Raw genomic sequence first — 13,941 nt, 5'->3', positions numbered from 1 at the left:
TTAGCAATTGTACTTCGATTCATTAAGGACCTCTGGGGAAAATAACTCGCCCGAACATTTCAGACTATTTTAATTGTCAGTTTCATCATGATTTTTTATTTATTTTCAAAATAAGCTTATAGTTTTATTTCTTTTGCTAGATGTTTCCTGCGCGTTACAAATTACCTTGGTAGTGACATTTCGTGACAGCATAGTATGTCAGCGGTAGACAAACCCACAATCACTATAAAGAATTAGAATTGAAATGAGTCAAATGAAACGATATATACGTAATAAAATAATCAAAATTCCTTAAAAAGACCTCTAATTTTCAACTTAGGCTATAAGTCTTATATTGAATGCGGTAAGATAAAACAAAATTAACATTTCCCCTTCTTTACTCTCGATCAATCTTTGTACCTGATCTGATCAAAGAATAAACTCTTCTTACAAGAAACTGCTCGACACGTTGCAAGGCGCTTCGTGGGGTTAACATTCTCATTTTCCACATCCTTTCATGTTTTTTTAGTTCCAGGATCGTTTAACGGTCGATTAGATTGAGAGAATGAAAGCTCTAATACTCGTAGGAGGATATGGTACAAGACTTCGGCCGCTAACGTTGTCAAAACCCAAGCCATTAGTCGAGTTTTGTAACAAACCAATGGTAATGCATCAAGTTGAAGCCTTAGCTGAGGTGAGTTGGCTAGATCACGGGATTTTAAGTGAGTAGCTTAAATTACCGTCGAATATTTCGTTCCACGCTGATTTTTCAAGGATGAGATGCGCAAATAATAAAATCATTCAGCAAAAATGACACTGATCTCTTATTTGATCGAGTGTTGGGGAATTTTTCTCAAGTATAATTTTGCTTTGAATATGGGCCCCTTAGAATATTTTTGGAGGGAATAATACTTCTCGAGCCATCGTACTTATTTTTTATTCCTTCTTTTCAATTGAAAGTCGTTAGAATGTTATTTGACTGAAGAGAAATCACTTAAAGAACCAAATTCAGGTTAAATTCCTTATTCATTGACATCAAAAACAGTAGATACTTTGTTAAAACATTGTATCCCTAAATAAATCTCTTATTGGGATTCTTAGAGAAACATGTACTCTGATTATGCACTCACTTTCTCTCTGATTTCTCTCTATCATCTTTGAACTGAAAATCCTGTGCAATTTTGTCATTTAGGTCAACAATGTATTCTCTGTTATTAAAACTGAACAGATTAACACTCAATGAATATCATGTCACTTCTTGTCATAATTTTAATACATCGTCCTTCACACTGGCTATGAGAATTGATGACTCTATCAGCTGGAGGGTGTCACTTGACATAACGACAAATTCCTTTTTATTTACAAGAAAATAGTATATTTGACAGTTACTATAATTCCAAGCCGGGCCAACAAAAAATTGAATTGCCTTGCCAGAATTTTAAGTAATAAAGAAATTCACAAACCTAGAACTGATTGAAGTTTTTTAAGTGACAGTTTTCGCATCTGTGATTCAAAGTTATGTTATTTTATGGAAACATAGAATGAGTTGCGGTGAAAGAAATAAATATACATACATATATATATATATCTCTGGGTTGCCACTTTTCCTAAAGATAGATTTAAACAGGGTAATCGAAAAAAGGAGCGATCGATTTTGAGGATGCATCTAATTGTTTATCACGAAGTTAAAATTTTTCTTTATTCCAAAGTGTAACTTGGTGGCTAACATTTCAATACTTCCTTCAGCGAAATTCACCCTTTTTTTTCCCATGAAAGCCTGTTTGTTTTTCAGATAATTTCAAACGTGATTTTCGCGATGAGAAATTTTCGAAACTGCAACTGCTTGCTCCATGGAGCTTCTCAGAAACTCTGTGGGTTAGAAATCATGCTGGAAATCGTCAAGCCTTTAGCTGTTCGATTCTAAATGGATTTTCGTTATATCTGTATTTTGTATTAGATTTCCTTTCTGCTTACTAAGGGCTGTTTAATCGATGTTATACCTTCTGGAAACATCTGCCACAGACATTAGCACGAATAGAGTAAGTGATGTTGTGGGTTGTGTCCTCGAGTATCGGTACACAAAAGAACGAAATATTAACGAACTGCGTCACAACTCCATGTATGGATGTGAAAACAATAGGAATTCCCCCGTGTACCGGTACACCAGGACAGCCCCATGTTGTGAGACTCAGTTGCTGCATGCATGTACACGTGAACTATACTTCCTTCGGGGTCAACTGGAACGTGTGATTATGCTGTGATATATGACCATCCGGTTTAAATAGACAAAAAGTTGAAAACAACGCTACATTCGATGGTTTGATGACAGAGCGGGGGCGAGTCAAGTCATATATAAAGAGGACGCCAGCTCGAAAGTGATATAAAGTAATCTTCAAGTGAAAGGTTTCCTAAAAGACTCCCTCGATTGTCGCTGATCATTCAAAATGAAATCATTCCTGCTCTGTACAATAGTTTTTACTTCTCTTCTACCAATATCTTTTGCACAGGTAAGTTTATTAGTTTCTTATTTTATTTTCTTGTAGGAGTAATTTTCTTTTTAATTTTTTTATCTGAGTTGCTATGAAAGAAATTAATTCCGCACCACAGTATTGCTTTTAAACAGTCTAAAACTCTATCTGATTGAAAATGTCTAATTTTTTGGTTTTCTGAAGAGACTAAGTCTCATTTTCCCGTGAATTTCCATTTGAACGTTTTCCCTTTTCAATGTTTGAGTTTATGACAAGTAACACCAACAACGAAAAACATCTGTTTTCATTTCTTTTAGACAAGAATTATTGAAACTTTATTATTTGCAATTTTGAATCGGAAAGAACTGTATTACCAGAATAATTTTAAATCCGAAAAGAAGATTACGCAGACTATTATAAATTATTTAACTCGTAAAGAAAACAATTTTTTGGTCAATCGTCTTTTATGTTAAATATTCTTAGTCGAAGCTTTTGAAACTGCTCTTTATACGAAGAGATTTCAGATCATTAGCAATTGTACTTCGATTCATGAAGGACCTCTGGGGAAAATAACTCGCCCGAACATTTCAGACTATTTTAATTGTCATTTTCATCATGATTTTTTATTTTTTTTTCAAAATAAGCCTATAGTTTTATTTCTTTTGCTAGATGTTTCCTGCGCGTTACAAATTACCTTGGTAGTGACATTTCGTGACAGCATAGTATGTCAGCGGTAGACAAACCCACAATTACTATAAAGAATTAGAATTGTAATCAGTCAAATGAAATGATATATACGTAATAAAATAATCAAAATTCCTTAAAAAGACCTCTAATTTTCAACCTAGGCTATAAGTCTTATATTCAATGCAGTAAGATAAAACAAAATCAACATTTTCCCTTCTTTACTCTCGATCAATCTTTGTACCTGATCTGATCAAATAATAAACTCTTCTCACAAAGAACTGCACGACACGTTGCAAGGCGCTTCGTGGGGTTAACATTCTCATTTTCTATATCCTTTCATGTTTTTTAGTTCCAGGATCGTTTAACGGTCGATTAGATTGAGAGAATGAAAGCTCTAATACTCGTAGGAGGATATGGTACAAGACTTCGGCCGCTAACGTTGTCAAAACCCAAGCCATTAGTCGAGTTTTGTAACAAACCAATGGTAATGCATCAAGTTGAAGCCTTAGCTGAGGTGAGTTGGCTAGATCACGGGATTTTAAGTGAGTAGCTTAAATTACCGTCGAATATTTCGTTCCACGCTGATTTTTCAAGGATGAGATGCGCAAATAATAAAATCATTCAGCAAAAATGACACTGATCTCTTATTTGATCGAGTGTTGGGGAATTTTTCTCAAGTATAATTTTGCTTTGAATATGGGCCCCTTAGAATATTTTTGGAGGGAATAATACTTCTCGAGCCATCGTACTTATCTTTTATTCCTTCTTTTCAATTGAAAGTCGTTAGAATATTATTTGACTGAAGAGAAATCACTTAAAGAACCAAATTCAGGTTAAATTCCTTATTCATTGACATCAAAACTAGTAGATACTTTGTTAAAACATTGTATCCCTAAATAAATCTCTTATTGGGATTCTTAGAGAAACATGTACTCTGATTATGCACTCACTTTCTCTCTGATTTCTCTCTATCATCTTTGAACTGAAAATCCTGTGCAATTTTGTCATTTAGGTCAACAATGTATTCTCTGTTATTAAAACTGAACAGATTAACACTCAATGAATATCATGTCACTTCTTGTCATAATTTTAATACATCGTCCTTCACACTGGCTATGAGAATTGATGACTCTATCAGCTGGAGGGTGTCACTTGACATAACGACAAATTCCTTTTTATTTACAAGAAAATAGTAAGGGGAAAGTGTTAGAGTAGATTTTCAGATTATTGAAATTCTAGACATGAGAGGTTGCTTTTCTAAAGGTGTGCATGATTTTCATCTGATAATTTAATTATTACCTCCTTAAAGGCTGGAGTGAAACATATCATTCTTGCAGTCAGTTACCGTGCAGAAATGTTAGAAAAAGCCATGAAACAACAAGAAGATAGGGTAAGTTAAAACACATATTTTTCTCCCATAGTTATGAGAGAATATGAACTGTAAATATGAAAACCTGGGATTGGGGAGCTTAACCCTTTAATTCCCAGAAGTGATTAAAATGGAATTTCTCCCTATTATATCCAAACATTGTCCTGCAAACAGGTATTGAGAAAACTCCAACTTATCATCTAACACTAAATTCTCATAACTAAGTTATAAGGAAATGTGTTGGAGCTAGAGGGGAGAATTGACAATCAGATCTTGGGAGTTAAAGGGTTTAAGAGAAGTTTAGACGGTAATGTCCCTCTGGAGGTATCAAACAGCTTGTCTGTTTAAGACAAATCTGCTCATTTCACCACCCCATGCTAAACAAATTGAAAACTTTGTAATATATGTACTTCACAGAGCTGCATCTTAGATTTGGAGACAGAACTCCTTTCACATACACCAAATGATATAACCATGCATGCAGTGGTCTAACCCAGTTCAAGAGTCTAAAAACTATCCCCAATTAATACTTGCATTACAGTGACTCAGAGTTACTTTTGTCTCATATCATAAATGAGATCCCCTCTTTGCCTTTTTTTTCTATTTTGCAACTCCCCACCACTTACATGGGAAATAGCACTTTTTTTGATCTTGCTATTGCCGTCAAATTGGCCCTAATACAGTTTTTTTTAATGTTTCTCAATTAAAGCTTCTGTATTTTCTTCCTTTTTTTTCTTTTTTACAGCTAGGAATTACAATCACAATTTCACAAGAAAAAGAGCCTTTAGGAACTGGTAAGATTAACCTGATAGTGTCCACCATATAACAGCTTTCCTTAGTTGTGTATTTACAAAAAAAATGTTTGCTGATATTTTTAAAATTAGTAGACAAAAACTATGACAAATTAACCACCAAAAACAAAACAAAAGAACTAAACAAAAAACAAACAAAACAAGAAAAAAGTGAAAAAGGGGAAAAAAGGCAGAAAAAAACAAAAAACAAAAAAGAAAAGGCTTGAAAAAAAGGAAAAGAAAAGAAAAACAGAGAAAAAATGAAAAAATATAGAAAGAAAAAGGAAGAACAGAAAAACAAAAAACCAGTTAACTAAATGTGCTGTTAATATTTTGTGGTCAAACATCTCTGAGGGTCACTGTAGAGAACTGTTTATTAATTGTTTAACTCCCATGAGTCAAAGATTCAAGACAGGATTTTTCCTTACGATATCAATGCAATATCAAGCAAACATGTGATTAGAATAAAGAAATTAAAATATTTATTGGTTGATCCAATACCAAATTCCTATCACTAATTTTGCAAGAATTGTATGGCACACAGTAACAAGAATTAATCTTGACATTGTGGGACTGGAAGGCTTTACAATCACTGGTACCACCTCTGTGAAATTTCTCTGAAATTGAAAATGCAACAATTTGCAGAAAATTAATCAGAACTTTTCCTTTCAGCTGGTCCCTTGGCTCTAGCAAGAGATCACCTCACAGTTGACGAGGAGCCTTTCTTTGTGTTAAACAGTGATGTTGTGTGTGACTTCCCTTTTAAACAAATGTTAAAATTCCACCGAGATCATGGAAAAGAGGGCACGATAGTGGTAAGTTCTGATATCTGTTTGAAATTGAACTGTCAGTTTTTTCATCGCAAAAAATTTATACTTTGATTTAAAAGAGAAAAAGAAATTGAAAGAAAATTATTTGTACACACTTGTTGATTGACTTTTTTGTTGTGTATTGGTAAGAAAATTGACCCTTTAACTCTCATGAGTGACCAAGATAGAATTTCTCTGTACAATATTGGTACAATGTTAAGCAGAAAAGTGACGAGAAACACTTGAATTATCATCCCAACTGGGGCCTGCACTCAGGGATAAACACCAGTATAACGGGGTAATTTAATATTATCAACTGTGTTGATAGCATTAATTGGCCACCATAAGTTCAAGTGTTAGTCTTTAGTCATTTGCTCAGAGGAAGGCCTAACTCTTGAAACATCAGCTTTTTTAAAAACTCTTTACAGTGGCCAATTTACAATCCCACCAACAAAGTGCCTCGGTTTCTTTAGAAACTCGCCTCTTTGATAAATACCAGTGGTCTTGGGCCACTTGCCTTATGACTTATTACACTTCATGACCTATTAACTTTTTTTTAGAAAATTTCCCTGTTTTTGTTCGGTATGTGAATCTTTTATGCCAAAATTCACCATGTACTGGGCAGTTGGATTAATTTTATCTTTCACAAAAACAGGTCACTAAAGTTGAAGAACCTTCCAAATATGGTGTGGTTGTTTATGACGCCAAAACAGGACGGATTGACAAGTTTGTGGAAAAGCCACAAGTTTATGTGTCAAACAAAATAAATGCTGGCTTGTACATATTTAACCCAAAGATGTTATCAAGAATTGAGGTGAGATAATGTTTCTCTAACACAAACAGATGTGACTGATTTTATCGAAGGGTGGATGGGTGACTGTTAACCCTTTAACTCCCATGAGTGACCAAAACAGTATTTCTCCTTACAATGTAAATACAACATCAACCAGATGAGTGATGAGAATAAAGAAAAATATCACTTTCTGGATAATTGGTTGATCCAATACTAAATTCTCTGAACTAACATTATAAGAATTGTATGGCTGACAGTAAGGAGAATGACAAATTTGATCAGGGAGTTAGAGGGTTAACCCTTTGACCTTTAGGAGCAATGTGCTTTTAATTTCTCCTTACAATATCACTCTTGAATCACACATTAAGGTCAAGAGAAATGATCACCAACTGTAGAAACAAAGGAAATGATCACCAACTGTAGAAGGTTTTGGTTGTTAAACAAATTCTCCTCGTCAGCACTGTAGGAAATGTATAGAGAACAGTATGGAGAATCTGCATAATGATGTTAGGGTGTAGAGGGCTAGAGCAAAAAATTATTTCAGGGGTAGAAATATAAAATAATTCTCATTCAGAAAGTTGGCTGATGATTCAATGAATTGTAGAATATTGTTAAAAAAAATCAAATCACATCTTCAATAGGCTTGCATAGTGCTAAAATTTGACGCAAGACATGGTTACTGCTAATGACAAAGACTGATGGAAGCATGTGCTGCATATCTGATTACATCGGGAAAATCACATTTAACCCTATAAGTCCCTGATCAAATGTGGAATTCTCCTTGCTGTCAACTATACAACCCCTATAATTGTAGTTCAAAGAATTTAGTATTTGATCAACTAATTATGCCCAAATTGATATTTTTCTTTATTCTCAACACTTATCTGGTTGATATTGTACTGATATTGTAAGGAGAAATTCTGCTTTGGTCATTCATGGGAGTTAGATGGTTAAAGGCATGTGATACAGCAGTTTTTGATAGAGCGTTGAAAAACCAAAGCCACTTGGCATTCCCAAAAACCACTCATAACCTAAGTTTATATGGTCACGAGTCAATGAGAACTCAGACTGCTTGAAACGCAGGAAAACACGATTGACCAAGATGTGATTGTTTGTAGTTTTGCATCTGGTTGGTCGAGAATTTTGTGCGAGTTTTCTGGACTAATCACAGAGAAAAAGTTGAGTTTGGTCAATGTTATCCTGGATTGCTTTGGATACTCTCTTAAAAACTGATCTATTAAAAACTTTGTCAGAATGACAAAACAGGAATGACATTTATTTAGCTTTTTCCATGTAATCAATTGGATGAACTAAATGTGGTCTTGATTTATTTCCTTTACTCCATGTAGCTCAGACCAACGTCAATTGAGAAAGAGATATTTCCAAAAATGGCGCAGGAGGATGAACTATTTGCATTCGACCTTCCAGGTACTTTTAGTGATCTATTTGTTAATTTTATAATAAGCTCAGTTATGCACGCATTCTGATTGGCTCTCACTTATGATCTATTGGAGGACAGACGTATGGATGACGTCATCATTAAAACTTTTTCCCGTATATTTTAATTCTTTATTATATAAAACAAATAGATTCCAAGTTGCTGTGCGTCTGTTCAGTAATAGATCACAGAGGACGTCAAAGTGTGGTAAGAACATTTTTTGTTCTTGACACGTTTTGACGTCCTCCGTGATCTATTACTGAACAGACCCACGGCAACTTGAAATCTATTTGTTAAATGTTGAAATAATTGAGTTACCGCCCTTTCTTCCAGTCATCTACTCCATTATTCATGACCTGCCAGAAAAAAATTTTTTTGAAATAACTTCTCCCTAAAAATTTCCTCCCTTCTCCCCCCTCCCCCTGTCGTCCTCTCCCCCCTCCTTCTGTCTTAAATTCTGAATAACATTTTCGTCGTGACAGGTTTTTGGATGGATGTAGGTCAACCTAAGGATTTCCTGATTGGAATGGGATTGTTCCTCCACTTCTTGCGAGAAAAACACCCAGACCGTCTGCATGAAGGACCAGGAATTATTGGCAATGTCTTAGTGGTGAGTTATCTTGTGATGTTTCCATCCTCTCCTGATTGCTTTTGAAGCCGTTATTCTCTATATTAACCCTTTCACTTCCAAGATCTGATTGTTAATTCTCCTCTATAGCTGCTCCACATTTTCTCGTATATTAGTTATGAGAATTGGACGTTAAATCAGGAAAAAATTCTACCTGATACGTTTAAGTACCCTCATCACCTGTTTATTGGATAATGTATGGATGTTGTAGGGAGAAGTTTCATGTTAATCACATCTTGGAGGTAACGCGTTTAAGAGTCTTGTTCTTTGATTTCTCTGTTTCGTTCAGGATCCCACTGCTAAAATAGGAGACGGCTGCCGAATAGGACCAAATGTAGTCATTGGACCAGGGGCTGTCATTCAGGATGGTAGGAAATTTTTCATACAGTAATAGGCAAATGTTTGCACACAAGCAGTCGCACCGTGCGACATTCACGGCGAGAGGAGTTATGCTGAAAAGTATCGCGTGACACCGTATGACTGCGTGATAAAATTGCATGGCTGCAGGGGCCAGTGACTCTCTTTTAGATTTGGGTAGTTTGACTTTTAAGCCAGATTCATGAGAATAACTTCAAGATGTGCTGGAATTTTACGGTATAACGATAACAAAAATAATGACAGAGACGATAAAAACTTATCAAAATTGAAACGACACGAATGACTTAATTTTTCAAGGGATCCGAGAACTCAGGATTACGAATCTTACGCGCCTTCCACTAGACTATGTTTCCTTCTGGCAGTGAGTATGGAAAATAATCCTAGAATGCTTTAATACAGTTTTACTTTTCACGGTCAAATTTCTACATGTACCTAACTTGTACTACTTTTCAATCGATCAGAAACAAAACGAAATCCAACCGCTATAAACACTGTACTTGTTTCACATAAAGCTTTACTGACTCCAAACCTAACTTCATATCGCGTTTAACTTCATGTCAGGGGCGTGTCTTTCACGTTGCACGATTCTCCAAGAAGCTGTCATTAGATCACATTCATGGATTCACTCGGCCATTATCGGCTGGAAATCAGTTGTAGGACAATGGGTAGGTTTTAAATGATATGTTGACACATTTGCTAACAGAAAATGAACTTTGAAAAAAAAACTGGCGTTAGGGAGGTAAAAACTATAGAAATTTTTGACTGAACGGCGTAAATAATCCGGAATTACATTGGCGTTGGCGTTTACATTGCCCTACGATTCGTCCATTGCAAACCGATCAGGAGCGAAACAAACAAACAAACAAGCAAACAAACAAAAACAAGCGCGACTCAGTTACACCCGCGTTTTCCACGCTGCAGAGAACTTGCTTGTTTTCAATCTTACATCTCATGGGCTCCTTGGAACATTCTTCTTCTGTTTTGATTGGTCGTTGTGGTTTTGTTTGGTTCTCTCTTACGACTGCCCTAAGCCAAAAAGTGCCCTGAAAGGGTTATAGATTTTGCTTAATCCTTTTTACCCTAAAATCAGTATGCATATTCTCCATACTGTTCTCTATACATTTCCTAAGGCGCTGACAAGGAGAATTTATTTAAGAATCAATAGCTTTTTCAATTGGTGATCGTTTCCTTCATTCTCGTGACCTTAATGTGTGATTTGGGGATGGTATCGTAAGAAGAAATTAGATGTCAGTCACTCTTCAAAGGTTACTGCTCACGCGACCCAGCAGAAAGCGCTTTCGAGGAATGATAAAATGATCCAAGTTATATTCCCAGTTTTTTTTTTCCAACCCAAGGTTTGCATGTAATGATACCCTCATATGTCTTGTTGTAGGTTCGTATGGAAGGAGTATCAGTACTTGGAGAAGACGTTATAGTTAAAGACGAATTGTATATCAATGGCGGACGAATTCTACCCCACAAATCTATCTCAGACTCCTCACCAGAACCGCAAATCATTATGTAAATAGGAAATCAACAGCTATGAAAAAATTCTTTAAACTATATGTTGGTATTGAGGTTTTTTTAAATGTTAACTTGTTCCAGGTGTGTAGTTGTTAAAATGGGGCGAAATAGTAAACGGTACGATAGTAAAGGCGGAGCGTGAACGAGGGAGATCTGAGTCGAGCTGCGTACCGACCCAAACCCCCCCGGTTTTTTTTTTCTGCGCTACCATCGTTCCGTCTTCTATCGCGCCTGGTTTTAAAAACTGAGCTCCTGGAAAAGGGCTGAAAATGTGAATCTTGCCGGTGACCCGGTAAGAGAGTGTAGATCTAGTTTTAGAACTTTCGAAAAAAGACATCCAGTCAGTGAACTGATAGTGAAGAGTCGGTTAATTAAACGCATTCTAAGGTTATTCCAACTTTCCGGACCTTATTTTTTATCGACCGGGAGTAATGGGCGTAGTATTGGTCTTTGCAGGGTGGGTGGGGCGCAAAAGACATAAATAAAATAATGATGATAAAAAATAGGTAAAATAAATATTAATTAGATTTTGGATTTTGGACGCTAGTGGCCGATTTTGGATTTTGGACAGAAGCGGCCGTTTTTGGTTTTTTGGACCCTAGTGGCCGATTTTGGATTTGGATATTAGTAGCCGACTTTGGTCGAATTTAGACTTGAGTGTCCGATTTTGGACACCAGTGTTTTAGTTCGGATCCTTGTGTCTTAAATCCAAATTAAGACTATTAATTTCGATTAATTTAGACACTAGTATCTAAAATCTGAATATAGACACACATTAGTGTCTCGATCTTAATTAAGACCGGCTAGTGTCCGATTTTATCGATTTGTGTTCTATTTTCGCTATTACACAGCACCGGGCTAGTCTTCCGTAATTTATTCCCATAAAAATGATGCTAGACATACTGGGTACTTGGTTTAATGTGGGAAGGATTTTGCAATACCTTGTGTGAATCACTGAAGTATTACTCGTGAAAAGTGACAAAGTGAACGAACGGTCGATTGTTTGAGAGTCAAATTTTATTTCTTGGACTATTGTGATTTTTTTTAGGCGAATAAGGTTTGGTTTTTTTTTTTTTTAATAGAAGTTTACAGAGTCAATCGTGGATTTTATGACATACGTGAGTACATAAGTTTCTTTCACAGCCGTTGTTTGGTTTCGTCACGCATGAGAGAACATTGTGTGACGAGACCAAACAAATGCTGCAAAGGAGACTAGGCACAAGTGGAACTGGCAATCTTGGTATAGTGATACACTTTTTATGTCACTTTTGCAAAACCCTCGTGGACTGGGAGACTTTCGCTTGTAGGGTTAGTTTACCTACTGGATTCTTCTTTAAATTTGTAAATAATCGAACAAAATGTTCCGCCATCCTAGGAGTTGACCGGAAAAATCGTTTCTTTAACGGGACATTTTCTGTTGACTGGCCGTAATTTCGAGCCTAATATTGTCCATATATCAAAACCAAAAACTAGCTTTATTTCAGTACTAAACATCAGCAACGTTCTTTCTACAATTTTTACATTTCACTACTGTTAGACAGCCTCCTCGCTGGTGATATCCTCCAATTCGTTAACGATGTGCTTGCAAAAGAAGCATTCCTTGTTGTTCATAAGATGGCGAGAGATACAGGATCTGCAAACAGAAAGTAAACTCCATTTTCATCGAAAGGAATTCTTAAGTTTCGGGGCTTTTTCAAAATAACATGCCTGTCTTTCCACATGATACCCACCTGCATGACACGTGCAGACACGGGATGAACCTGACGGAAACTTTGACCGCACAGCAAATAGGACATAGGTCGTCAACATCTACGGACTCCTGGAGAGAGGGGACAAAATTGTGCTAAGATGCCAAGTTTTACTACGAATATGGTTTATGTTTACCAAATGTGAGCTGGCAAATACTTACCAACACACATTTTAAAATGGTTCGACTAACAGGCAATATGCACAATAAAACGCACTAATTTTTTAACTTTAACAGAAATATTATATCTGTCTTGGCCACCACTTCAATTTCGAACCACAATGAATTATTAGGTAACGTAGAGAAGCACGCACTCTGATTGGTCGAAGATGACATCATATATAATATTAAATTGAGTGACACACTTCAAAATGGCCAGCGAGCGATTTTTTTTTATTCATGTAATAAATAAATAAACATTTAAGCAAGAATTAATTTTTTTGATGAAAAGTAAAAAGGAAAATACAATTGCTTTAATAATCACAACAGAATTTATGAATGAACGAACAACCATTCTCCTAAGGCTCAGCGAAAATAATCGACTATTGCACACAACATTCACGTCGCCATCGGGCGAGTCATTGTTCGAAAGTCTCTCTCGTTGTTGGTCTTTGATTGTTATGATTTCACGAGAAGCCTAAAATACCTGTGTTTGGAGCCCATACTCTGTGCCCTGACTCTCAAGATGTGATACCAGATCATCGACTCGTTGAACCTCCTCGGGTGTAACATCTTTGTTTATCACTACACAAAGAAAAAAAAAGAGTTTCCTGGCAAATCGATGGCCTACGACTCCAATAAATTGCTAACCTGCCTCCAAATAAAAATCTCGATTTACGCCTGCGCTTCTGACAACGAATCCGACTGCGATTCCGACATTAGTGAATTCTGGCTAACCTCGAACCCCTCTACATAGCAATTCTCCAGTCCATGTAGTGCACATTTCTTGGTGAGCTAGTTAAGAAATTTGGTGCTAAATGGTTAAAAAAACACCCACTAGCGGATGAGCGGATTAATTTTTCCATTCCCATCACCAAGCTTTTCATATTTTTAAGTTAAAAAGATTAGTGTTGAAAATTATATATAGCTGTCATCAGTACGTGTTCTGAAGGAGAACTTTGGTTTTGTAGCTTCAACAGCCACTGATTTGCCTCCAACCAAAAAGCAGACGGTGTCCAGATTGTAACCGGGTTCTGCCAACAGGGAGGAGGTCGCTCTCTCTTTACTGAAAAAAAGAAAGACGCGCAAAATCAGTATGAACATTTCAAAAACCAATATAAAAAAAAAACGTGTAACAAGCGTACAGAGTGACACAAAAGTTAAACTAGTC

General features: G+C 36.1%; 2 protein-coding genes across 3 annotated transcripts in view; one reads left to right on the top strand and one right to left on the bottom strand.

Moving 5' to 3' along the window:
* The first annotated feature begins 554 nt into the window (after positions 1 to 554).
* Positions 555 to 11,816, top strand: LOC131783534 (mannose-1-phosphate guanyltransferase beta-B). Of its 2 annotated transcripts, XM_066174245.1 has the most exons (11): positions 555 to 673; positions 3,484 to 3,648; positions 4,444 to 4,524; positions 5,249 to 5,297; positions 5,967 to 6,109; positions 6,759 to 6,917; positions 8,246 to 8,324; positions 8,817 to 8,944; positions 9,252 to 9,330; positions 9,902 to 10,005; positions 10,734 to 11,816. In XM_066174245.1, the coding sequence occupies exons 2-11, from the start codon at positions 3,520 to 3,522 to the stop codon at positions 10,863 to 10,865; spliced, it is 1,083 nt and encodes a 360-aa protein (XP_066030342.1). In that variant the 5' UTR covers positions 555 to 673; positions 3,484 to 3,519; the 3' UTR covers positions 10,866 to 11,816. The 2 variants fall into 2 exon arrangements, with proteins under 2 accessions (XP_066030342.1, XP_058956281.1); XM_059100298.2 differs by lacking the exon at positions 555 to 673 and having other exon boundaries at positions 3,436 to 3,648.
* A 504-nt stretch (positions 11,817 to 12,320) lies between these two features.
* The window catches only part of LOC131783523 (E3 ubiquitin-protein ligase RNF123), a 29,679-nt gene continuing 28,058 nt past the window's right edge, over positions 12,321 to 13,941 (bottom strand). The window contains exons 35-38 of the mRNA XM_059100288.2: positions 13,712 to 13,836; positions 13,258 to 13,355; positions 12,595 to 12,683; positions 12,321 to 12,497 (exon numbers count right to left, since the gene is read on the bottom strand). Of these exons, the coding sequence (XP_058956271.2) occupies positions 12,398 to 12,497; positions 12,595 to 12,683; positions 13,258 to 13,355; positions 13,712 to 13,836 (412 nt within the window). The 3' untranslated portion in view covers positions 12,321 to 12,397. The remainder of the gene's footprint in view (positions 12,498 to 12,594; positions 12,684 to 13,257; positions 13,356 to 13,711; positions 13,837 to 13,941) is intronic.

The sequence above is a fragment of the Pocillopora verrucosa genome, chromosome 11 (genome assembly GCF_036669915.1).
Source record: "Pocillopora verrucosa isolate sample1 chromosome 11, ASM3666991v2, whole genome shotgun sequence".
In the NCBI taxonomy this organism is placed as follows: Eukaryota; Metazoa; Cnidaria; class Anthozoa; order Scleractinia; family Pocilloporidae; genus Pocillopora; species Pocillopora verrucosa.
This window is presented reverse-complemented; position numbering and strand designations above follow the sequence as displayed.

Coding starts and splice junctions, on each gene's coding strand:
- LOC131783534 (XM_066174245.1), top strand. CDS start 3,520: ATGAAAGCTCTAATACTCGTAGGAGGATATGGTACAAGACTTCGGCCG. Junction 5,298..5,966: donor AAAAGAGCCTTTAGGAACTG/GTAAGATTAACC, acceptor TTTTCCTTTCAG/CTGGTCCCTTGGCTCTAGCA. Junction 8,945..9,251: donor TTATTGGCAATGTCTTAGTG/GTGAGTTATCTT, acceptor TGTTTCGTTCAG/GATCCCACTGCTAAAATAGG.